Here is a 24325-nt window from a genome sequence, read left to right as displayed (position 1 = left end):
AGGGAGGAGGGGAGGGAGAGGCTGAGGAGGGAGGATGAAGGGAAGGCAGTAGGAATGCGGGAAGGAGGTCAAGTAAGTGCTCTGCCGAAGTTCCTTTCTTTCTTTCGTTCTCTTTCGTTTCCTTCCTTCCTTCCTGTCGTTTTTGCCTTCTTCCTTCCTTCCTTCCGTTTTCCTTCCTTCCCACCCTACCGCATCATGAGCAATAACCTGATTAGTGAATCCACAAAGAGTCTCTTCTGTTGTGGGCCCTGACTTCTCATTGGCCTTTAACTGGCTTGTTAGACTCACTGAGTAAAACCACACCACCTGCCCAAATATGGAGAAGTATTTATGATCGTTCAAAAGTGAACACTTGGAAAGAAGGCTACTTGGTATTTTTTTTTACTACCTGGTCGTCTTACACTTTGTACAAGCTGCATAAATAGTACAGTATGAGCCAATTTGAAAATACCTTAGAATCGATACAGTGGTCTGTTTCCAGACCAAAGAGCTAGCTGGCCTACGCTTTTAGTTCCGCAAACCATATGCAGTAACAGTGTGTGGCTTTGGTTTTCCAGCACATGCGTGCACACACGCACACACACACACACGCACACGCACACACGTTATTCTCTTAAATAGCTTCTTTGAAAAGGAGAACCATATACCTTTAGGGCCATTTGCTGTGCAGAATTTTGAGCAGTTTGGAAAAAATTACTGTTATGAATGATATCAATATCACTATTAAAAATAATATATATTTTAGAACATTATTAAGAGTAGGTGTTTTCAGTATGATCTGAATTGTCAGCAATTTATTCACATCTGGTTTTGAAGAAAAGCGATTATAGTCATGTGTTGACCACATTGTTACAAACTACATTTGACTAGCAAGTCCACTTCAGGCTGGCTTTTTAGAAGCTGCCTTGAAGTTCTATTCTTGACCCTCTATTATTCAACCTTTTAATCAAGGCTTTGCAGGGCTACCAAATGCACAAATGTTGCAAACTTGGGAGAATAGCAAGTCTGTGTGACATGTATGATCTTTAATGCCTGCATTTTAAAAGGTATCAGTAGGCCCAAATCAACAAAATTCAAGTTAATAGTGCTCAAAACTATAAACCCTAGGTGGATAGGAGCGGGGAGGGCCTTTTGTGACATAGATTCACGTGGAAAAGATTGAAGGGTTTGGGTGATCACAAACACCTAACCCAGAGCCTGCCTCATAACCGAGGCTCATAGGTGTTGATTTCCCCCTCGTGGTTGTTTCAGACAGATGAAGAGAGGAATTCTGACTGTGATAAGTGTCAAGAATGGTGCCAACCCCTTCTTCTGACAATATTCTGGTGAATAATTGAAGCTGAGTATATTTTCTCTGTAAGGCTACATGTCCAATGATTCACTATCCTCATTTCAAGATTAAAGTTTAATAAATGTTCTGTGAGTACTGAGTTATGCTTGTTGTATTAGATGTTACACTTGCGGGCTAAGCTAAAGACTTAGAGTGAAACTATAATTGACCTGCTCTTCCTTAAAATAGAAATCACTGGGGCCCCTGGGTGGCTCAGTCGGTTGAGCGTCCAACTCCAGCTCAGGTCATGATCTCACAGCTTGTGAGTTCGAGCCCTGCGTCGGGCTCTGTGCTGACAGCTCGGAGCCTGGAGCCTGCTTTGGATTCTGTGTCTCCCTCTCTCTCTGCCCCTCCCCTGCTCATGCTCTGTCTCTCTCTGTCTCTAAATAAACATTAGGAAAAAAAATTTTTTTAAAAGAGGAGGGGGGCGCCTGGGTGGTTCAGTCAGTTGAGCTTCCGACTTTGGCTCAGGTCATGGTCTCGCGGTTTGTGAGTTCGAGCCCCGCGTCGGGCTCTGTGCTGACGGCTCGGAGCCTGGAGCCTGCTTCCAGTTCTGTTTCTCCCTCTCTCTCTGCCCTCCCACACTAATGCTCTGTCTCTCTCAAAAATAAATAAAAAGCTTTTAAAAAAATAAAACAAGATAGAAATCACTGATCTGGAATAGGATTGTGACCCTGGAATGTGTCACTTTCCTTAAAATAGCGCTCGGTTTCGTTTTTGTAGCTTGCGTGTGTTTCATTTGGAAAAGCAAATTCAATCCAGTAAAACTTCAATTTCTGTCCCATTAGAGCTAGTATTATTTCATTAGCACTTGCCTTATGCTGCTGCTGTCCGCACATTGCCCTCCTGATCTCTGAAGTGTGAAGGAGATAGTGAGCACATCTCACGGAGAGGAAACACACTCACAGAAGTTCTGTAATTTGCCTGGTGACATTCGGCTTGTACATGACAGGACCAAGGACTCTAATTCAAGACTGTCATTGAAGCCCGTGTTCCCAACTACTCTTCTCTACTTGGTGCTAGTCATTGTAAGTTAAGTTTAGAAACCGTGTATATTTTTTTAATGTTTATGTATTTTTGAGAGAGGGGGAGACAGAGAATCCCAAGCAGGCTCCAGGCTATCAGCACAGAGCCCGACGAGGGGCTGGAACTCACACACCGTGAGATCGTGACCTGAGCCAATCAAGAGTCGGACGCTTACCTGACTGAGCCACCCACACGCCCCAGGAACTGTATTTTAAAACATCTTGGGGGTGCCTTTCTTTGTGAACAGTGACTGTATATCATTTTCGCAATGTTAGTTTCTTTGGGAAGCAGTATGTGAACATTCCTACAAGTTGAGAAAAGATCGTCACGCTTTGGTCCCAATTCTTTCTTCCAGGTCAACAACTGTAACATCAGCAATGTATCCCACAACTATGCCAGAGCCGTCCTCTCCCAGCCCTGCAGCACCCTGCAACTCACCGTGCTGCGAGAGAGGCGCTTCGGGAACCGAACACACAGCCACTCTGACGGTAGCTCTCCGCGGGAAGAGGTCTTCCCCGTGGTCCTTCACAAACGGGACTCTGGTGAGCAGCTCGGCATTAAACTCGTACGAAGGACGGATGAGCCAGGCGTGTTTATTCTTGACCTGTTGGAGGGGGGGCTGGCCGCGCAGGACGGAAGGCTGAGCAGCAGCGACCGAGTGCTTGCCATCAACGGACACGACCTGAAGCACGGGACCCCCGAGCTTGCCGCCCAGATCATTCAGGTACACGCCGGACGGTCATCCCAGTTGTTGGGCCCTGATTACCTTATGTCGGTGTTTGTTTTCATAGCATGAGAATCCAGGGGATGTTTGATGCTTCGTGGGGAAATCAAGCACGGCTCCCTAAATCCTTCAAAACGCAAAACGCACACTAGTTTAACTTCCTTACCGATAGAGTCCTTTCTAGAAAACTATATCCCTGTGAACATGTAGCCTGGCTCTTTATAGAGTGAAGGCTCTACAGTTTCACATGGGTTTCTCATTTGCTCCCTGGGCTCCCCCCAGTCCCAGACAACAGATGAAGGTGTCCACATTTAACAGGTGAGAAAAGTAAAGCTGGAAGGAGCTGTGATTCCAAGTGTGACTTACACGCTCTCCTCACTCCCCCTCTGTGTGTCAGGCTCCATACAAATGGGGGGAAAATACTTTTTTTTATTAAGAGTAACTCTAATCCAGGGGCGTCGGGGTGGCTCAGTCAGTTAAGCATCCGATTTTGGCTCAGGTCGTAATCTCAGGGTTCGTGGGTTTGAGCCCCACGTCGGGCTCTGTGCTGACAGCTCGGAGCCTGGAGCCTGCTTCAGATTCTGTGTCCCCCTCTCTCTCAGCCCCTCCTCGCATCCCTCCCCCCCCCACCTCAAAAATAAATAAACATTAAAAAAAAAAAAGAATAACTCATCTCTATAGTGCCCTTTTTTTTAAAGGAATTCAAAGCATTTCAAACACATCATCACTTGTGTTCTTACAGTATCTCTGTGAAGTAAGTAAAGATAGTTATTATTAGAGAAAAAACACATTTTCAATAAGAGCATTAAGACATATAAAGTAGAAAGTCATCCAGAGCAGATCTTCTGGTTCTACAAGCTGCCATAGCATCTGACGATGTGGGTCTCCCCTGCGGTGATAAGGGTGACACAAAAATGTGTTGTTGTTGTTTATTTTTTTTAAGTGAGCACCAGAAAACCCTCTTACATACAGGAAGCCAAGCATTAATATGATCGGGCATCAGGAATTAAAGCGGGTTGATAGTCACTGAGAAATGCGTACAGTACACAGAAGCAAGTAACAATGACAATTTAAGCTCCTGGGTAAGAACACCCAAGTTTCAATCCCATCTAATTTACTCCTTTTCACAAATGTTTGGTTCAGTGTCACGTCAAGAACACACACACACAGGAACCAAAATACTGCAGTAGGAGGGAGATTTGGGAATGGGTCTTCCGTCACAGACTTGAAGTTTAAAAAAAATTGGATGCCTTAAAATGTCATCCAATCAGAGGCAGCAGTGGTACCTTCCCCTGTGGGTGCCGTCCAGCTGGTGCACCGGTGAGCACGAGTTGTCTGGGGGGGCAGGGGAGGGACTGCTGGCGGGGAGAGGGGAGGAGAAGAAGAAGGTTCACACACTCATGGGGCTTGTTAAAGGAAACAGGAGAATCGCGTGGGCTTTTATGAAGTGAGAAGTCAGGTCCATAAGATGGAAGGAGCTGGGTCGACTGTATATTTCAGGCAAATATCCTAATGCCTAAGTAGGTGGGCCTCACGAAATTTCTAACCAAAACGTGAGAAAAATAGGTGCACGGGTAGAAAATACACTTGAAATTTTTCCTGGTAACTTATGATATTTGGAGTTTTATAATCCACATAGATAGTTGTGTCGTATTTTGCGCCATAATTCTCCTCAAACCGTAGAAAACTGAAGTTGCTCAAGTTGTTTCTTTATGAAAAACTGATAAATCTTACTGTTTTCGATTATGAAAATAGCATGTGCTCCATGTCTAAGAAGGAGACTCATGAAGACAAAATACAGAAAATAAAGAAGGAAGTTAAAATCACATTCAATCTGAAGACCCCAAGATAGTAACATTAATATTTTAGAGAAGATCATTCCAAACATTTTTATGTATGCGTCCACAGATCAATAGGGACATTTTACATAGACACTCAACCTATGTGCTCATCTTGCAAATTCTGAGTTTGCCACCCTTGATGTCCACAGTAGGTTGTAGACTTCTTACCCTGAAAATAGACTCATCATCACATAGCTGTGTAGTAGGCATGTCATACTAAAACGTATTTAATCATTCCCATTGAAAGACTTTGACTTTTTTTGTTTTCAAGTTTAAGAGATTTTGCTAAACTTCCGCAATACATACTCCTAGCCACAAGGCATGCCACTTATTTGTGAATTATAGGTATTGTCATTTTGAGGTCCTGCATTTTTAAAAATCTTGACTTTAACAGAATTCTTTTGCTGTGTTTGAAACCCTGAGGTATTAGGTGTGCAGTCTATTTAAAAGTAGCCTAAACCTAAATGTTGGTCCATCGTTTAAAGCCTGTATGTCCACTTCCATCACAAGCCCAGAATTTTGTCTTTCAAGCAATCAAGAAAGATCAAGGATTTGTTTCTGTTAGTGGGTTTGCATTTTCCAGTAAAGGTGAAATACCGATTGTGTTCGGTGGTTGCAAGTGTTACACAGTAAAGAAAACAATTCTGTACATTGAAATGAAATCACAAAGGGGCATTTCACTCGTCACACCTGAAGTGTCAGAATCTTAAATATCAGGATTCTAAACATTCTACTTTGACATTTATCCTTTAGATCAAGCCTCCAGACTCTGGCCCCCTGTGAAGTGTTGTTCTTTCGGTTCTTTTGAAGAACTCCTCTGAAACTATTTAGTTTACTGAGATGCTTGAATAAGCAAATGATTTTTAGTAGGGCCTTAAAATTGGTTATCACTCATTTTCCCAGTTTAATAACTGAAAATGGAGTGACTTGTTAACATTGCTGACTATAATGATGGGGGAGGGCCCTGCTTTCCACCGCAGCCCCTTGAAAGCAGGCTGTCAGATTTCCCCATGGGAATAATAGTGAACTTGGGAACTTGTGGTCATGACCAAGAATCAGCATCACATAGCTCAGGCCTGTACATTTAAAAGCAAAGATAAAAATAGCTTTAACAAATATAATAGATGTGAATCTGTGTTTGAAATATACATATATAAATATAAATAATGGACCTCTAAATTCAAGGTGATAGTCATGAACCTCTAAAGTAATTGAATGTAACATTTAAATGTATGTGTGTGTGTATGTGTGTGACATATATATCTGTGTGACACAGTATACGATGTATATAAATACTATAATTACTATGAATAATACAGTATACAGTGTATGTAAATACTAATCTTGTTTTACAGGACCTTTGTTATTCTTTTCAGAACTGTTTGAGCTGATGTCCTATTTTTGACTCAAATCTGTAGCAAGCAGAGACAAAGCTGTGCATAGTTCCATTGGTTATTACTCTCAAAGTAGCCACCCTGGAATTTATTTCAAAAGTCACCTGCCTTCTGATTCAGTTTTGAATCAGCTCTTTTCTTTTCTTTTCTTTTCTTTTCTTTTCTTTTCTTTTCTTTTCTTTTCTTTTCTTTTCTTTTCTTTTTGCTTTGCTTTCCTTTCCTTTCCTTTCCTTTCCTTTCCTTTCCTTTCCTTTCCTTTCCTTTGTGCTCTCCCTCTCCATGCCAAGGCCAATCTTGAAGGGGTTACCCTTCAAGAAATCATGGGGAGATCAGAACATGGGCAGCTTGACTGCTTCGCCTTGCTTATTTCCTTGGTATTTCCAGGGTCGGGGAGGGCCTGCCCAAGAGGTCTGCATGTGGGTGTTTTAACTGCAGAAGGCTTAAAATACTGGTTCCTGAGATGAATTCCCTTCCTCCCCACCAGCAGGTGCCTGCCATCACCACTCAGGCGAGGCTCCGGCACAGTGATGATGAGTGTATTGAAAATGACACTGCCTTCAATTTTTTAAATGAGAAGCATCATTAATGACTGGTGGTTGTGTATGTGTGTTTTCTCCAGGCTAGTGGAGAGAGGGTGGATTTAACAATTGCTAGACCAGGGAAATCCCAGCCTGGTAATCCTGTCCGAGACGCAGGAGCTCAGAGTAGCAGCCAGCATCATGCACAGCCGCTGTACCACAACAGACCCAGCTCACATAAGGTGAGGCGTTGTGTTTGTGTGTTTTCATTCACCTCCCCTCAGAGGATCATGGTTGCCATCTGGTAAGCTCTAAATGAGGGCTGTTATTCTGTTGGGAACGGCGAATACAGATGTTTGGGATGTGAAGTGTGTGTTTGGCTACCTTGAGAGTCACTCTGTAGTCTCAGTTCCTCAAGCCAGTAGGGATGGTTTCTTAGTAAGAAGGTCCTTCTGCCAGGTGACTGATGAAAAGTGTTTGATCTTCTAGAAAAACCTGTATTTGTTTGGTCCTGCTTGAAAGTGGGACTCGTCTTGGTTTGCTCATTTAAATGTAACAGTCGGTTATGTGATTGAAAAAGCATAATGAAGACAATGGTTGACAAGTCTATACTTAGCCATTGGCCAGGTTGTCTACAACAGAATTGGGTATGTGAATATTAAACGTAAATCGTACATTCTGATAGCCACGTGCATAGTACATTTCTTTTTATGTTACAGCTTAGAGGAATACTTCCCTAAATCATTTTAAATTCCCATATGTTGAGCTTTTTGCTGCTTCTTTAATATTTCACTGGATTTATAATACCCCTAGGTCATTTATCTGTGCTGAAGAATTTGGAGACTGTCCCACCTTAGTTGTAGGCATAAAACAGTGGTACTTTACCGCATTCTCAGTTGTATTTACCTCGTTTGATCTTTCATTTGAACCCAACCTCCAGTAGGCCAGGATTTTTAAAACAATGATGTTTTGCAACTGTGCGAAATAGCATATAGGAAACTTCCTATAGTTTTTAAGCAGACCCATAAATAAGTTTTTATTTAGCGAAGCAGTTTAATTTTACTTAAGGCGAGTGACCTTGGAAGCTCAGAGTTAGCTTAAAGTGGCTTCTTAATGTAAGTACAACTTGAGAGAGTACCTCTGGAATGCCACAGGTGCCCCAAGAAAGCATCGCTTAAAGGCACGAGTATTTTTGGCCCATCAGGTTTATCTCGTTCTCTGAGCTGAAGTACAGACTTGTCCCTGGTCTTTGGTTCAGTTAATACCTATAAGAAATTATAACCACAGACTTGTTCTCATTTCTGAACAGAAAATGAAATGTGTGCAGGAAACCTATAGTTTTGCTCTCACAATGATGGCTATGAAAAGGAGTTACTGTTTCAAATAGGAATTTGAAAAGGAAGTGTTCATATAGCCGATCCTTGCTTTACAAATTATATATATATATATTTTTTTCCTCTTAACTCTACTAATTCTTATTCTTTAATTTTATGTGGCTGTGTTTTTCATAGTAATGCTGAATTAATTCTTATTCTAGGTCCTCTACAAACCTGATTGGTGGGAACAACCACATGAAATATACTTTTAAGCATTAATTTAACAATTTACTACTAATGCACAGCATTTGTGATGTCAAATCCTGATTTAGAAAAATAAAGGTGTCCTAGGGACACAAACGGAAATTCACCAGAACAACCTGTTCAGAGAATAATTGTTATGAAAAATTAAAGTGCACACTAGTCTACATAGCTGCTTGAATAAACATTCATGTGGTGCCAAGCCCTTCGAAGTTTCATGAAGCATACCAATATAATCTGGGAAGTTTGCCTAAAATGCATACATCTCAGCCACATAGAGGAATAAAACAACCACCTTTAATTGATTAAATATCTGACGGCCGGAACTTCTCACATAAATATACTCAAGGCTGACTTTATCTGGGTTGTCTTCCTAATAAACTGGCTCTTGCCCAGTTTTGAAGATGCTGACATAGATTTCCTATGGTAGGATACCGCCATGAGGCATTTACAGGTTTCCCACAAGGTCAAAATTTTCTAGGAACGCTCGGCTGTTACTTCAAGTAGTTCCCTTAATAAAATTTCAAGGGGCGCCTGGGTGGCTCAGTTGGTTGAGCATCCAACTTCGGCTCAGGTCATGATCTCGCGACTCGTGGGTTTGAGCCCTGCATCGGGCTCTGTGCCGACAGCTCGGAACCTGGAGCCTGCTTCGGATTCTGTGCCTCCCTCTCTGCCCCTCCCCTGCTCATGCTCTGTCTCTCTCAACAGTGAATAAAGATTTAAAAAAAATTTTTTTTTGAAATTTCAAGAGTGGATTCCAGGACCAGAGAAGAACAGATGGACCCGGAACCCAGGGCTTGATTAACAAATACGCACCTGTCAGCTCTACAGAAACGTTACAGTTCTATAAATACAATTCATACCATTCTCTCATTGATATTGTTAGTCATGTTAACACTTATCTTATTATTACAATTTCTCCTATAGTTGATAAGTGTTAGGAATCTTTTGAAACATTAGTTTCCATTATTACACTTGATAGTATAGTACCCTTGTAGTGTGGGTGCATATAATCAATATACATGTGCTTGCATCAGTTCAAATCCCGGTGCGGCCACTTACAGCTGTATAATTTGGGGCAAGTTACCTGACCTCTCTAAGGTTGTTCCCTCCTCTGTAAAATGGGGCCAACAATAGTGTTCATGTTCAAGATCATTGTGAGGATTAAAATAAAATAATGCGGGTAACGCCATTAGCTTTACCCACAGTAAATCTTCAATAGGTGTTGGTTACTATTGCTATTTTAATACTAATGTTGCGTACGTACACCTTGTTTTTGATTGAGTTCTAATTCAAACGAAAAGTCATGTTTTAAATTCTCCCTTTCTTCTAGGAGTGACTCAATCATAAGTAGCAGTAATAAATGTCAGTAAAAATTGCTTTTTCCTGAGAACACAGTTTGCTGGGAATTTATTTCTCTTTATTAACTTTTTCAGAAAATTCAGTTATTTCATATCCTTTTAGCTTTTCATGAAGGTTTTGAACATCCATTTGCACCTGCTTCCTGATTGAGCATTTTCATAATCCTATGAGTAAGAATCAGAAGATAGGTCTGTGGCTTATTTCTGGCAATTAATGAAGCCCACACTTTACTTTTGTACTACTCTACTTTTCCTTCAAAGAATACAGGAGAGAGATGGAAATAAAATTCATTGGCTTGTCTTCAGAATCTTAAAACTCCAACGCATTATTTACTTTTATGGAATTGATCATATCTTGGAGGCCAAGATCATTATACAAATGATGTGTTTATTTTACTTTGACTTCCGTATGTCACAGTCCTGAGTGTTTTCTGTCTCATAAATAGTCGGATGAAAATACAGCAGTCCAAAGTTTGGCCTTGTGATCCCCAGTGTTCACTGTAGTGTTTGTACCATGAAGAACTGTGTGTTCCTTCTATAGCAGGTGATTTTAAAAAAGACTTTATAATTGCCACAGTATTTTTTCCTTTAGTTTATGCTGTCTTTTCTTCAGCTATATATTATTTTATTATCCAGTAAATTTTTCTCTCGTGTTTTAGGATCTTGCCCAGTGTGTTACATGCCAAGAAAAACACATCACTGTAAAAAAGGAACCCCACGAGTCCCTTGGGATGACGGTAGCTGGAGGCAGAGGAAGTAAGAGTGGCGAACTGCCCATCTTTGTGACCAGTGTGCCACCTCATGGCTGCCTTGCACGTGATGGCCGAATCAAGAGAGGTGAGAGAGGGTCTTGAACAGTTACACTACATCTTCTCCCTGAATTCAACGCGTGTTTTAAAAAATAACACATATCTACGATATTTTCCATTAAACATGACTTCTTTGAATCCTTTAAAATGTCCCTTCCATATAAAGCCTCTCTTATTATAAGGTTAGAAAATGCCTAATGTGAAGGAAAATTGCTGAAGTTTGATGATGTTTCCATTATTTTCCAACAGTTACTCGGTTGGATTATTTTATGTTGGAAAAGACCCTCTGAAAGATTGAACGCTTCTCACATGATGGCAGATTGGATCCTCTGAAGGACTGTCTCACTAAAATAACAAATATTGCTTACGTAGTAAAGTACCCATGTGGGAGGGGTCTCACAGAAGAGGTGAAGTGGAAGACATTCTTAATAAAAAGGCATAGTTTTAGGGATTAATTCATTTATAATTTCACACTCCGTACCCCACCTTCCATCAGTACCATATAATTTATAGAGGTAGGGGTGGTGGTGGTAAAAATAGCATTCTTCATACACTTGGTTTGTTCATTTGGGAAAGTGAGTCTTAATAGCTATTTTTCCAAGAATGAAGTTGGATCCCTACCTCACACCATACATGAAAATTAACTTATAGTGGATCCAAAACCTAAAAGTAAGAACTAAGACTTTTTAGAAGAAAACACAAGCATGAATCTTCATGACCTTGGATTAAGTAATGGATTAGTCAGTGATTTTCTCAGGACACCAAAACACAAGCAACATAATAAAAATAGGTAAACTGGGGGCGCCCGGTGGCTCAATCGGTTAAACATCCAACTTCGGCTCAGGTCATGACCTCGTGGTTCGTGAATTCAAGCCCCATGTCAGGCTCTGTGCTGACAGTTCAGAGCCTGGAGCCTGCTTTGGATTCTGTGTCTCCCTCTCTCTCTGGCCCTCCCCCACTCACAGTCTACCTCTCTGTCTCTCAAAAATAAATAAACATAAAAAAATTTTTTTAAATCCCCCCCAAAAATAGATAACTGGATTTCATCAAAATTACAAATTTTTATGTTGCCAAGGACGCCGCCAAGAAAGCAAAAAGATAGTGAAGGTGAAATGCACAGGATGGAAGAATATATTTGCAAATCATGTATGTGACCACAGACTCCTATCTGGAGGACATAAAGAACTCTTACAATTCAATAATAAAAAAGACACATAACCCCGTTTTTAAATGAGCAAAGGATCTGAATAGACATTTCTCCAAAGAAGATACACAAACAGCCAAAAATCCCATGAAAGGATACTCCATGTCAGTTGACATTAGGAAAATGCACATCAAAACCACTCCCTACCCAGTAGGATGAATAGAATAAAAAAAACAATAACAAATATTGGCAAAGATGTGGAGAAATTGAAACTCTCCGACGTTGCCAGTGGGAATGTTTTGGAAAACAGTTTAGCAGCTCCTCAAAGTTAAAAACAAGGGTACCTCCTGACCCAGCAGTTCCACTCCTGGAGAGATGAAAACATACGTCCCCCACGGAAATTTGTACATAAAGGTTCATAGCAGGATTTTTCATAATGGTCAAAAAGTAGAAACACCCAAGTGAACACCAGCTGATGGATGGATCAACAGAATGTGGTACGTCCATGCAATGGATGTTATTTGGCCATAAAAAGGAATGTAGTATTGACACAAGCTACTATATGGATGAACCTTGAAAACATTATGCTAAGTGAAAGAAGCCAGTCACAAAAGACCACGGGTGGTTGCATTTATAGGAAATTTCCAGAACAGGCAAATCTATAGAGACACAAAATAGATTAGTGGTTGCTCAGAACTGGAGAGGGAAATGATTGCTCATGAATACAGGGTTCTCAGGGGAGGGGTCCAAAAATAATGTGTGCTGGTTACACAACAATGTGATTATGCTAAGAACCATAAAATTGCATACTTGAAAATGAGTGAAATGAGTGGTATGTGAATTACACGTTAATAAGGCTGCTATTGTTTTTTAAAAAATGTTATTTGCCCAATTGTGGAGTTTGAGGTAATTTTATTTCCTTCTGTTTATTTCATGGTTTCTAAGTTTTCTACAGTAAGAATGTTTGCTTTAATAATCTGAAAAATGATGAATTGGGAGAAGAGGATTTTCCATAGGCTTTCTTGGTACCTACAAAACTAATCTTTTCCTTCCTAACCTTTTTATGTAATCCTTATTACCCTTTTTTTATCAATTATGGCAAGGCAACAAACACTTTTTTTTTTTTAATTCCTCAAGCAAGAGAAGATGTTCAAATCACAAGTTTCATTTCTTTGTGTAGGCCCAAGGATATCTTCTCTTTACGTATTCTGATATGTGCACACTAAACAAACTTTGTAGGGCTATCTATCTTTATGTATAAAACAGTGTAACTGTAAAATGGAATATATTAAAAATTCATTTCTAAGAGCAAAGGATCAAATAATTTTCTAATAGAAAAGAACTATAGAAGTCACTAAAGCTCAAAGAAGAGAAATAAATGTGCCCAGGGCCTGTACCTAGCAAAACTCTAATGATTTGGACTAATGATTTGGTCTAATGATTTGGACTTCCAGTTGAATCACAGTGCCTCGAGCCACACCTTTTCCTACGTATTATGACACTATCTTAAAGTTTTGAGTTGTTCTGGAATGTTCTCCATGAATTGGATTTTTCCTCAGGATCATAAAAATTACAGAGAAGAAAATGGTCTTTTACCTCATGTGAGTTATTAGAACCAACCTTTGTTGATTAATTTACAAATAACAGGATGTACAGGGAGATAGTCACTCACTGGCTTGTCTCATTTTTCTTGTTTCTTCATTTGAACAGGCGATATATTGCTGAATATCAATGGCATTGATCTGACCAATCTAAGTCACAGTGAGGCTGTGGCCATGCTGAAAGCCAGTGCCGCGTCCTCTGCTGTTGTCCTGAAAGCGCTTGAGGTCCAAGTTGTTGAGGAGGCAACCCAGACCACGGAAGAGCAGCTGAGCACCTTCAGCGAGAATGAGTATGACGCCAATTGGTCCCCGTCATGGGTCATGTGGCTTGGGCTTCCAAGGTACTGACCGCTTTGGACCCTTACGGAGTAATCATACTTACAGCCACTGTCAGTGTGTAACACCATAAATTCACTCATCCAGGGAACGAAAAGGTTTTAGTCCGATTTGCAATAGCAAATCAAGTTACAACAGCAAATGGTAATTTTTCTCAGGTTATTATATTCTAAAAGGTAAATTTAATAATAAGAACTAGGCTAAAAAGGCTTAATGTATCTATTTATAAAAAAAATAGGGGCATCTGGGTGGCTCAGTTGGTTATGGGTCTGACTCTTGGTTTCGGCTCAGGTCGTGATCTCACGGTTCGTGAGTTTGAGCCGTGCCTTGGGCTCTGTGCTGACAACTCAGAGCCTGGAGCCTGCTTGGGATTCTGTGTATTCCCTCTCTCTCTGCCCCTCCCCCTTGTCCTCTGTCTCTTTCTTTCTCAAAAATAAATAAACATAAATACATCCGTACATACAAATAAAAACGAATAGGGGCACCTGGGTGGCTCAGTTGGCTGAGTGTCTGACTCTTGATGTCAGCCCAGGTCGTGATCTCGCGCTTCATGGGATCAAGCCCCATGTCAGGCCGCGCACGGACAGCATGGAGCCTGCTTGGGATTCTCTCTCTCCCTCTCTCTGCCCCTCCCCTGCTCATGCACGTGCTCTCCCTCTTTCTCTTTCTTCCTCTCAAAGTAAATAAACATTAAAAAAAGAAATGAATAAAGCCATCTGTCCATTCCTATTAAGGTTCGTAAGTGGACCAGCCACGAGATTGGGATGTTCTGCCTCTTGCTTTAGAAAAGCGGTCATTTCCCACCGTGCATTCTGATACATGCTTAGACTTCGCGTGCATTTTTCACCAGAAAAACCAGGTCAAAGTGTGGGGCCTTTCCCTATTCCAGAAGCTTTTCTGAAATCCCTTTCTTAATCCTTTTAGCTCCCTAAAAAGGCAAGGTGTAGAACTCCGTTTTTGCTGGACGTGAGAGCCTTTAAGCCACACTGTTGGGGTTCGAGAGTAGGCGTGCCTCGCCACCTCAGTGAAGAGTTCGCTGCTTCCTGATTGTCGCCATCAGGGCATGCTGCAGGGGGTCCGTGTCTGGTCACGAAAGCATTTGCAGCCCCCTGATGATGCTCGTTTAATTGGGTACTGAGATAGGGAGAATGTGTATTACTGTCTTTGTTTCCAGATCGCTTTAGATTCCTAATATATAGAAGAATCCTAAAACTGAAGTGTGATGACATATTTGGACTCTGAGCCAAGTATGAAAATGACTGCTTTTTTACAATAAAAATAAACAATAAGAACGCCAGTTTCTGAGCCATCTAGCACCACGTGGATTTAATTTTTAATAACTAGCATTTGTATAGTGCTGTGTGATTTATTTAAAAAAAAGTACTTTCACATAACACCACAAAGCACAAGGATGGTTGGAATTCGTCGGTAATCTAACTTCCCGACTTGTCCTCTTGGTTGAAGAAGACTAAAATGGCCTACAACCAATAGAATTCACATCTCAGGGGCCTGTAGGGGTCAGTTGGAATGGTTGCCGAAGACACGCTGTCTAAATTGTGAGGTTTCAGCCATCAGAGGGGAAGCTCGTTTATCTTGCTAAATACTCAGCCCTGTCACTCTGGACCTAGCAAGTCAGGAAGGCCCCTTCACGCACCAGTGGGTGAGCAGGTGTCTTCTCCTGCTGTGCGGTGGCCGAGCTGGTCCACACCACTGCGGATGGACAGGCGGAGACCCGCACTGCGCCGGAGAGCCACTCGCACTGCCCTGGTGCTCCTCTCTGTTTTCCTTACCTGCTTCCCCGGCCTAGTTCTGGGGTCCGCGCTTCCCCCGTTGTGTTCCGAGCATCTTCCGGGGTACCACGAAGAGTAATGAAAATTTCAGGTGAAAAATACGCAGCACGGTAAAGTCTGTTTTGGGGTCCACCTGTATCAAAAGAGTTATCTGTCAGGAGGAGGTCACTATTCTGCAGAGTCTTGGGGGGTCTCTGTTGTGAGCAAACCTGTACTCCCAAGCACGTGGCAGAAGGGCCACTACTCTGGGTGCGGGTGGCCCCTTTAAGCAGCTCTGCTTCTGACAAGGGAGGCTCCCCCACTGCAATGTGCTAGGAGTGCCCCGGACATCTGCACACCAGACAGAACAACGATTTGTTTTGTGTTGTTGTCATCATTTTTTTGCAGGAGATTCGGAATAATGAAAGTAACCTACGTTCCCCTTAGGTTACCAGGCCAATGCATGGGGACCCTGCTGTATCTTAGAAGCCTTTTTAAAAGCCCTTTCTTATTGGTGAGCTAAGCAACTAGACCAGATTAAAAGTTCTGGCATTTCATAGATCGGAATCGGCTTTATTAAGAACTATTTTTAATAGATTAAAAACAGGAAGCCTTGCCTTAGAGGGCTTTATATCCGATTTTATCGAAAAAGGAAAGATACTTGTTTCTTTTTTTTTGTTTAATTTTTTTTTAACGTTCATTTATTTCTGAGAGGGAGCGAGAGACAGAGTGTGAGCGGGGGAGGGACAGAGAGAGAGAGAGGGAGACACAGAATCCGAAGCAGGCCCCAGGTTCTGAGCCCGATGTGGGACTCCAACTCAAACCGGGAGATCGTGACCTGAGCTGAAGTCGGATGCTTTACCGACTGAGCTGCCCAGGCGCCCCAAGATATTTGTTTCCTAAAGAGAGATTTCTTTTCTGTGTCATTTAGGTGGAGTTTTTTTCTACTTTTACGTTTTTATTCACTGCTTGTTCCCAGATCCATAGAACTCTGAAGTGCCTTATCCTCCAGACAGACGGTCTGGAGCATCTCAGGGTCCCTGGTTTAAAAAAAAAAAAAAAAAAAAAAAAAGGTGGGGGGTGGCGGGAGATGTTTTTTGTTGTTTTTTTTCCCTATTTTGAGTTCCCTATTTTTTCAGAGCCTCCCTTAAAATGCATTTTAAGTGAAGGAGGAAAGAACAACAAATAACTCTTCACATAGATCGAAAAGAACGTTTTCTGTCTTTTTGGGGAACTCACACAATGCTCACTTCTTTCATTTGAGTGCCGAGATCAGGGGTACCAGACCGCTTCTGCACCACTTTTTTCTAGACACAGATTGTGTGGATACAAATGGATGTCAGCACCGAGGACGTTGTTGACAGTGCAGTGAGCAAATATAGGCACAGAACCATTTTGTACAAATGTCTACGGTGCCACTTGTAACCAGGTGTGTTTGTGCGTGCATGCCTGCGTGCTTGTGTGCGTGGGCAGGTCTGGTATCTTCACCTGGGAAAAGAAGACCGAAAAAAGTGGGAGAAACTCCAGTCCACCTAGGACTCGCTAGAAAACGGGTTGTCGGCATAACGTATCTGGAAGGAAATAAAGCAGCCCGTCTTACTTCCCGGGCGGTGACAGCATAACATGCTGTGGAGTTAGTTACAGCAGAGGAGAGCAGGGTATAAAGGCCTCCACGTTAATTTTTTCCTGTTCTTTCTGTTTATTACAGCGCCCTTCACAGCTGCCATGACATAGTCTTACGAAGAAGCTACTTGGGAAGCTGGGGCTTTAGTATCGTTGGCGGATATGAAGAGAACCACACCAACCAGCCTTTCTTCATTAAAACCATTGTCTTGGGAACCCCTGCTTATTATGATGGAAGATTAAAGTGAGTCTTCATTATGTCTGATCATGTGATTCAGCTTTACTGTGATGGGCGCCATCGTGACCAGGGGTCAACTCCCAACCCAGCCCGTGGGCTGTTGTCGTAAATAAAGTTTTAGCGGGACGTGGCTGTGTTCGCGGGTTCGCGCGTCCTCCGTGGTTGCCCCTGAGCCACAGCGGCGGCGATGAGTCCCTGGGACGGAGACCGTGTGGTTCACAAAGACTAAAATATGTGTTTACTAACTGGCCCTTTACGGCAACCGTTGGCCAGACCAGATCTAGACTGAAGCATCACTTTACCGTCTTGCCTCCGATAGCTCTGTGATGCGAATCTAATGACAGGAGCCAAACCTGAGTCATCTGATGAGACACACTGTGGTAGGACAGCTAGCAATGAACAGTCATTCCACACATTCCCCCTGAGGTCCAGTCCTGTCATTAGATGACTCTGCTCTGTTTTTCTCCACAGCACTTATGTCCACCTGACGTTATATTTATGCAAGCTCCGTGAGGGGGGGGCGGGAGGGACTTGGCTGCCTCTGTCGTTATATTCCTGGCCGTGACAACAGTGCCTCGTGTATACAGTAGGGTCTCGATAAATATTTGATGAATGAATGTATGATAGCTTACCGTGTGCCAGGCACAGTGCTGAGTGCTTGCGATGGTATTATGGAACCTTCTTAACGGCCCTGGGAGGTCAGTGTTGTTGTTGCTATTTCCGTTTGATAAACGAGATAACTTAAGTGCTGGAAGGAGAAAGAAACTTGCCCACAGTCAAGCAGCTGGAAACGGTTGACTGTGGTTCGCGCCCAGGACCGTGTCTCCAGGGCCTTGGCTGGGAACCCTCTGGAAGTCCTCCGCCGACCTCGCGCAGCCTCTTTCCTTTTTCAAAGCTCAGGTGCTGGGAGAAGAAGGAGGGGTTACGTCAAGAGATCCTACGGACTGAGAGGAGATGGGTAACGAAGCTCTTAGTGCTTAGTTTTTGAGGGGAGGGCCGGTTCTTAAAAAGTAAGTGTTGACGTACTAGACAGAGTGCCACACACATGGAGAGCGTATACCGCTCACGGAGAGAAAGTGCCATTCACGTGATCTGGCGAGAAGGTGTCAGGGTCAAGATGCTCTTGATCAGGCTTGTGTCGACAGAGATGGGGGGGACATCCGTATTTTAGGCGGAAGGAGTAGGGGCAACGTGAATTAACCATCCTCTTCGCTAGGTCACTCCACCAGTCTGGGTCTCAGAAGTTTACTTGCCACCTGCTACTGAGGTAGCTCACAATAAGCTGGCCTGTTGGTGCTACAGACTAAAGAGGAAAGATCATAAAGGATACAGAGGCCTTCAGATTTGTCGTCCATTTGTGATGATCCTGTCAGAGGACAGTAAGCGTCCACAGCTGACGGCAACCGAAAGAAAAGGAGGTGTCCGTCTTATTCTCGACGCGATTCAACCCTGGGACGTATGCACTCTGAGGAAAGAGGACAGTTAAAATAATAAGCAATGCCCTCGGGTGCATTAGTCAGTATTTCTTAACGGGGCAGCACGTTTATTCTCCGAATCACATTTGGCTTAAGCTTAGGCAAAAATTACTCTGCTCGTCCTCAAAGCCACCCAGTGGCTACAGGAGTGGTGGGCGTACAAGTGTCCTTGATCGGCAGGGGCAGGCCAATCTAGGCTGAAAAACGGCCCCGGGTGTTTTGCAAGGTAGATCATATGCGCTCACCGTTGACAGCGAATGGTTACTCGAAGCTGTGAATTTCACGCTTAAGAAATCTCAGGCTAATGTCTGATCCCATGAAAATAGTTAACGGTCCGTTTCTGTTTCTCTTTGCCCAGATGTGGAGATATGATCGTGGCGGTCAACGGCCTGTCGACTGTGGGCATGAGCCATTCTGCGCTAGTTCCCATGTTGAAGGAGCAGAGGAACAAAGTCACTCTGACAGTTATCTGCTGGCCTGGCAGCCTGGTGTAGGTTCCGAAATCGGTTCCGAGTCAGGCCCCTTCCTTGTTTGGGCTTTGTTCACTAGCCCTTGTAACAAGTTCCTGTGCTTAGAATTCAGACCCTCCGTCGTCAGAATGTGACCTAACGTGACCGATGAAGTCTTCCCAAACTGTGACCCGGCCAGCTGCATCGGAGGACTGGTGGTAGTTCCTTGGGTCCACGCGCCCCAAGACTGGGATCAGGGAAGCCAGTGGTAGTAGCATCTGCTGCGCTGTAGCCACAGTGCCACGAACGGTTCCCTGGAGATGGTACCCCTCCCCCGTTTTTTTCCCTTCGGTGCCAACATTTCAAAACTTCCTACCGTTTATAAAGTGATTTTTCTGACGTATTTTACTTCTACTTTAATCTCTTAGTACTCATAGATGATGAAGACAGAAGTCTGACGCTACTGAAGAGCTTTCTACAAAATAATGTACCAATAATTAGAATGCTAGATAATAAAAGATCGCGTTTTCCAGGGACACAGGAGGTTGGGAGGTTAATTACGGTTCCGTGCTGGAGACGGTAAAAGCAGCACTTACTTAAAGAAGTCCAAAGGCATTCAAGATTCATCTCCAAAGGAACGTTTTGTTATGCAGGAAAATTTTGGAGCGTTTTTTGCTAAAATTCATTTTCTAGCGTTTGTATTGTACTTGTCAGCAGTCTTGACTGGACATGCTTTCTGTGATTGATGCAGTTAAAGTAGATACAGATAAAACCGTATTGCTATTCAATACGCATTCATATATATCACAACTCAGTGTAGAAGGTACCCTAGCTTTATTTCATTCTGAGACGAGCCTTGAGTGTTTTAGAAACCCTTATTTTTTCCCCCCATTATTTCTCGTGAACTTAACCATTTCAAGAAAAAGCCTGAAAAGTCCTGGATTTTTATCGAAAATAGTAGGTTTTAGATGCTTATTATCTTTCAGTGAGTCCTTGATCACTAGGCTATCTCTTGTTTTTCCTAAACGTTTCTGAAAACTACGACCAGCCCGTTTTGTTCGTCCTTCACTCCACGTGGTTGTCCTTTGGAGGAACCCATAAAGAAGCGAGTAAGATAAGAAGTATCTTTACCTTGCTAATATTATGCATACTTGAAAAAAGTTTCACTTAGGAACCTAGTTCAGAATCTGAGCTCATTTACAAGTGACCTCTGTAATAAATGGTATTGTTTATCAGAGAATGTATTTCGAAAATACTACAGTATATTATGAGCATGACCACTTGATTTTCAAGCTAGCAGTTGCATTGCTAGGGCTTTATTGTGGCTGTAGCATGTCCCTGGTTATTCCTGGTAGCTTTTTAGTGATTTTTTTAAACCGATCTCTTTTGGATAAATAAGAAATGGCAACAATAATTGCTACCGATTCGTTCAACCCCTTAGCTACACTGTGTATGGTCAACATATAACCAAGATACAGTGGAATGCTGCATACAGTATATTACTGTTATGTGATGATTGGCTTTTGAAGCAATTTGGTATCGACGTGCTTTGATATTCTAATCGACATGGAACAGGTCTGTTTGTTGGGTTTTTTTTCCTGCTCCCCAGATAGAATTTTATATCCTACTTGGCTATTTTTTTAAACATTTTGTAAGAATGCATCATTTCTTGGGGAGCGACCATCCATCAACAAATATCCTAATGGCTACTTTGTTATACATAAAATACTTACCTTGAACCTGGGGGTATGATGAGTATTTTGGAAGAAGGCACTTTTTTTCAGCGTTATTTTTATCACGGAAATCTCGGCCTCGGCTGAAGCCAATTTGGTTTGATTACAAAACGCGATGGCTTTTGGTCAGAATGATATTTGGTGATGGAGACTTGTTCGTAATTTATTGTTACTGTTGAGATATTCGAATTTTCTCATTTTAAGCGTAAATAGTTCAAATATTTTGATTTGTTCTGTGCCTTCGGTTTAAATTATTTCAGGATTTCTCAAACGTGTTTAAATAATGGTGTGATGATCATCCAGGATGGAAATAAAAGTCATCCTTTCCATGACAGTGACATTGTCTCTTTTCTGAAGCAGCAGATAGTGACTCCGTATGCCATCCTTGTATGTGTTCATGGCACCCCTGTTGCCGTCACCGCGCCCCGAGCTTCGAACCTCAGAGTTACAAGTCCACCTTCTGATTCTTACTCCTGTAGGCACAACACGTTGATCCCTGCTGATCGTTGGACATTTTGCCCACACGGTAGCTCCAGATCTGTGTTGCCCAATACGTGTGGCTACTGAATCCCTGAACAGCGACTGGGCCACGTATCAAAATGATGATACCTTGGATATACAGGCTGATAGAAAATACAGTATTTTTTTTAACTTTTATTTTTGGTGGGTTGCCTGCCCATCTTTTTCTATGCATTTTTTCCGGTCTTATTGAGAAAGAACATACATCTCTGTGTACGTTGAAGGCATACGGCATGATGGTTTGGGTTTACATACACTGTGAGGGGGTCACCGCAAGAGGTTCAGCTAACCTCCGTCTTCTCTCACCGACACCGTAAAAAGAAAAGACAGAAATTTCCCCTCGGGATGAGAACTCTCGGGATCTACTTTCTTGACCGTTTTCTTGTATATCACACAGCGGTGTTAGCTGTAGTTGTCGTGGTGCACATAACATCCCTGGGACTTTTTTTTTTTTTTTTTCAACGTTTATTTATTTTTGGGACAGAGAGAGACAGAGCATGAACGGGGGAGGGGCAGAGAGAGAGGGAGACACAGAATCGGAAACAGGCTCCAGGCTCCGAGCCATCAGCCCAGAGCCCGACGCGGGGCTCGAACTCACGGACCGTGAGATCGTGACCTGGCTGAAGTCGGACGCTTAACCGACTGCGCCACCCAGGTGCCCCCCTGGGACTTTTTTTAAATGTTTGTTTATTTTTGAGAGAGAGACAGGGAGAGGGAGTCACGGAATCTGAAGCAGACTCTGAGCTGTCAGCACAGAGCCCGGCGTGGGGCTCGAGCTCGCGAGCCTCGAGATCATGACCTGAGCCTAAGTGACACACGTCACCGCTAAACCCACTGAGCCACCCAAGCACCCCTGAGGACTTCTTTATCTCGTAACTGGAAGTTTGTACCTTTTGACTGCCTTCCTCCAAGTCCCCCTCCCCTTACCCTAAAATATCTTACTAAAATTGATTTCACCAGTTTATTTTTGCTTTTTTGAAATTTATTTGGAGAGAGAGCATGAGCATGTGCAAACACAAGCAGGGGAGGGGCAGAGGGCGGGGGGGGAGAGAATCCCGAGCCGACTCCACACCGTCAGCACAGAGTCCCACACGGGGCTCGATCCCCGGAACCCTGAGATCATGATCTGAGCTGAGATCCAGAGTTGGACGCTCACCCGACTGAGCCACCCAGGCGCCCCTTTTTACTTTGCTTTAACGTGGTTATCAGAGAATTGGAGATTACTATGTGGCTGTGCCTGTCGCCTCTATCACAGCACTTCCCGGACCAGGCGGGCCTGACCTGCTTCCTGGCCTTCCCAGGGCTTTGCTCATTACCTGCATTAAAGAAGAAAAAATTGTAATCAAAGAAAACTGCTCCCGTTTTCCCGGTAAATTAAGTTCAGATCAAGGGCCGTGCGGTCTGACCCCTAATCAGGTTTTCTGCATGGCTCTGTGGTCCCATTTACCCTCTGTGACTCCGGCGGGCTCCCCACGCCCCCAGGTCCCGCTTCCGAGGGCTCCCTATTGCAGCCCTGTGATGCGATCCCTTCTGTGCGTGGCCGCGGCGTCCCATGTCGCGTGTCCCATATCGGGAGGCGTCGCTTGGATGCTGCCGTCTCTAGCTTTCTCTGGCCCCTCCTCCCCGCTTTCAAGAGAATTACCCTCCTTGTGAGGGTGCATCTCAGCAGGCCTCCGTGTTTGCTTCTGTTGTGGCTCTGACCTAACCACCCTCACAGTTGCAAGGGCCACCTTGCAGTTCTGAGTGCGCCCACACCCTGGGTCTGCGGCCCGCGCTGTCTGGGGACTGAGGGCCCCTAACGTCGCTTCTGCAACACGGACATCCGTTTTTCTCGTGCGCTTCCCTACCCCCCCCCCCCCCCCCCCCCCGCTCTCTCCGGTCTGAACTCTTACCGGTAGCTGTTCTAGACCCTAATTCTGGTCACTGCCCTGGTTAGGGATCTGCAGGGAAAGGTCACAGCAGCTTGGCGCGGCAGGAAAGCCCCTTCCCACCCCGCCCCCTGCCCGCGCTCACCTCGCTTCCCCCACTCCTTGCCTCCTTTATACACCATCACCACCACGCCCGTGCCTCCGCAGGCTGACCTGGCTCTCGTGGCATCACCTCCTTGTGGGAAATCCTCACCAACCTCCAGGGGCAGGCACTTTTTACTCCTCTGAAAGGTTTTGTTAAATTACACTTTCGTGGCCACGGATATGTACGAGGAAGAAGAAAAACTTGCCAGGTAGGTGCTCGATTACCCCTGCCTGTAGCAACCTTTAAAATTAGAAGCTAGAAATCAGAGATTCTATACCTTCCAGAGAGCCCAGGGTTCTCTAGATGGAGCATGTAGGCCTCGTGTCCTTTCTCTGTCCCAGGATCCCTTCCAGGACGCCACACGACATCTAGTTATGCCTCCTGGGGCTCCCCCCGGCTGTGCTGTTTTCTCAGACTTTCCTTGCTTCTGAGGATCCGGATGGTGTCGCGCACCCGCCAGGGACACTGTAAGACGCCCCCCGTTGGAACGTGCCTGCTTCGCTTTCTCGTGATTAGACGGGGGCTGTGCGTCTGCGGGAGGAAGATGGCCAAGGTCAAGGGCCATTCTCTCATGGCCTAGCGACGCTGCATACTGTCAGCGTGACTTGTGGCTGTTGGTGTTGACCTTGCCCACCTGGCCTAAGAGCAGTGTTCGTCAGGTTCTTCTCCAGGAAGGTTGCTTGCCCTTCTGTCTATACCGCAGTCGTTGGACAGAAGTCAGTATGCACGGCCCACATTTAAGGTGTGTGGATTTCCACCCTCCAATTATTTTTGAGCTGGTCGGGGAAATGAGGGGTCTCTGGTGCTGCTTAGGGAGGCCACCTGGGGTGGGAAGAAGGGAATGT

General features: G+C 43.8%; 1 protein-coding gene across 3 annotated transcripts in view; it reads left to right on the top strand.

Moving 5' to 3' along the window:
* LNX2 (ligand of numb-protein X 2) overlaps positions 1 to 21280 on the top strand; it is an 83742-nt gene extending 62462 nt beyond the window's left edge. For 2 of the 3 annotated variants that reach the window (XM_030308279.1, XM_030308272.1), the window contains exons 5-10: positions 2712 to 3080; positions 6935 to 7075; positions 10431 to 10608; positions 13435 to 13666; positions 17139 to 17297; positions 19125 to 21280. In XM_030308279.1, the coding sequence (XP_030164139.1) occupies positions 2712 to 3080; positions 6935 to 7075; positions 10431 to 10608; positions 13435 to 13666; positions 17139 to 17297; positions 19125 to 19260 (1215 nt within the window). In that variant the 3' untranslated portion in view covers positions 19261 to 21280. The remainder of the gene's footprint in view (positions 1 to 2711; positions 3081 to 6934; positions 7076 to 10430; positions 10609 to 13434; positions 13667 to 17138; positions 17298 to 19124) is intronic. The other variant, XM_030308289.1, reaches the window with a different exon arrangement.
* Positions 21281 to 24325: the final 3045 nt, after the last annotated feature.

The sequence above is a fragment of the Lynx canadensis genome, chromosome A1, assembly GCF_007474595.2.
Source record: "Lynx canadensis isolate LIC74 chromosome A1, mLynCan4.pri.v2, whole genome shotgun sequence".
Taxonomy (NCBI): Eukaryota; Metazoa; Chordata; class Mammalia; order Carnivora; family Felidae; genus Lynx; species Lynx canadensis.
Note: the sequence above shows the minus strand (reverse complement) of the source record. Positions and strands in the feature narration are given on the sequence as shown.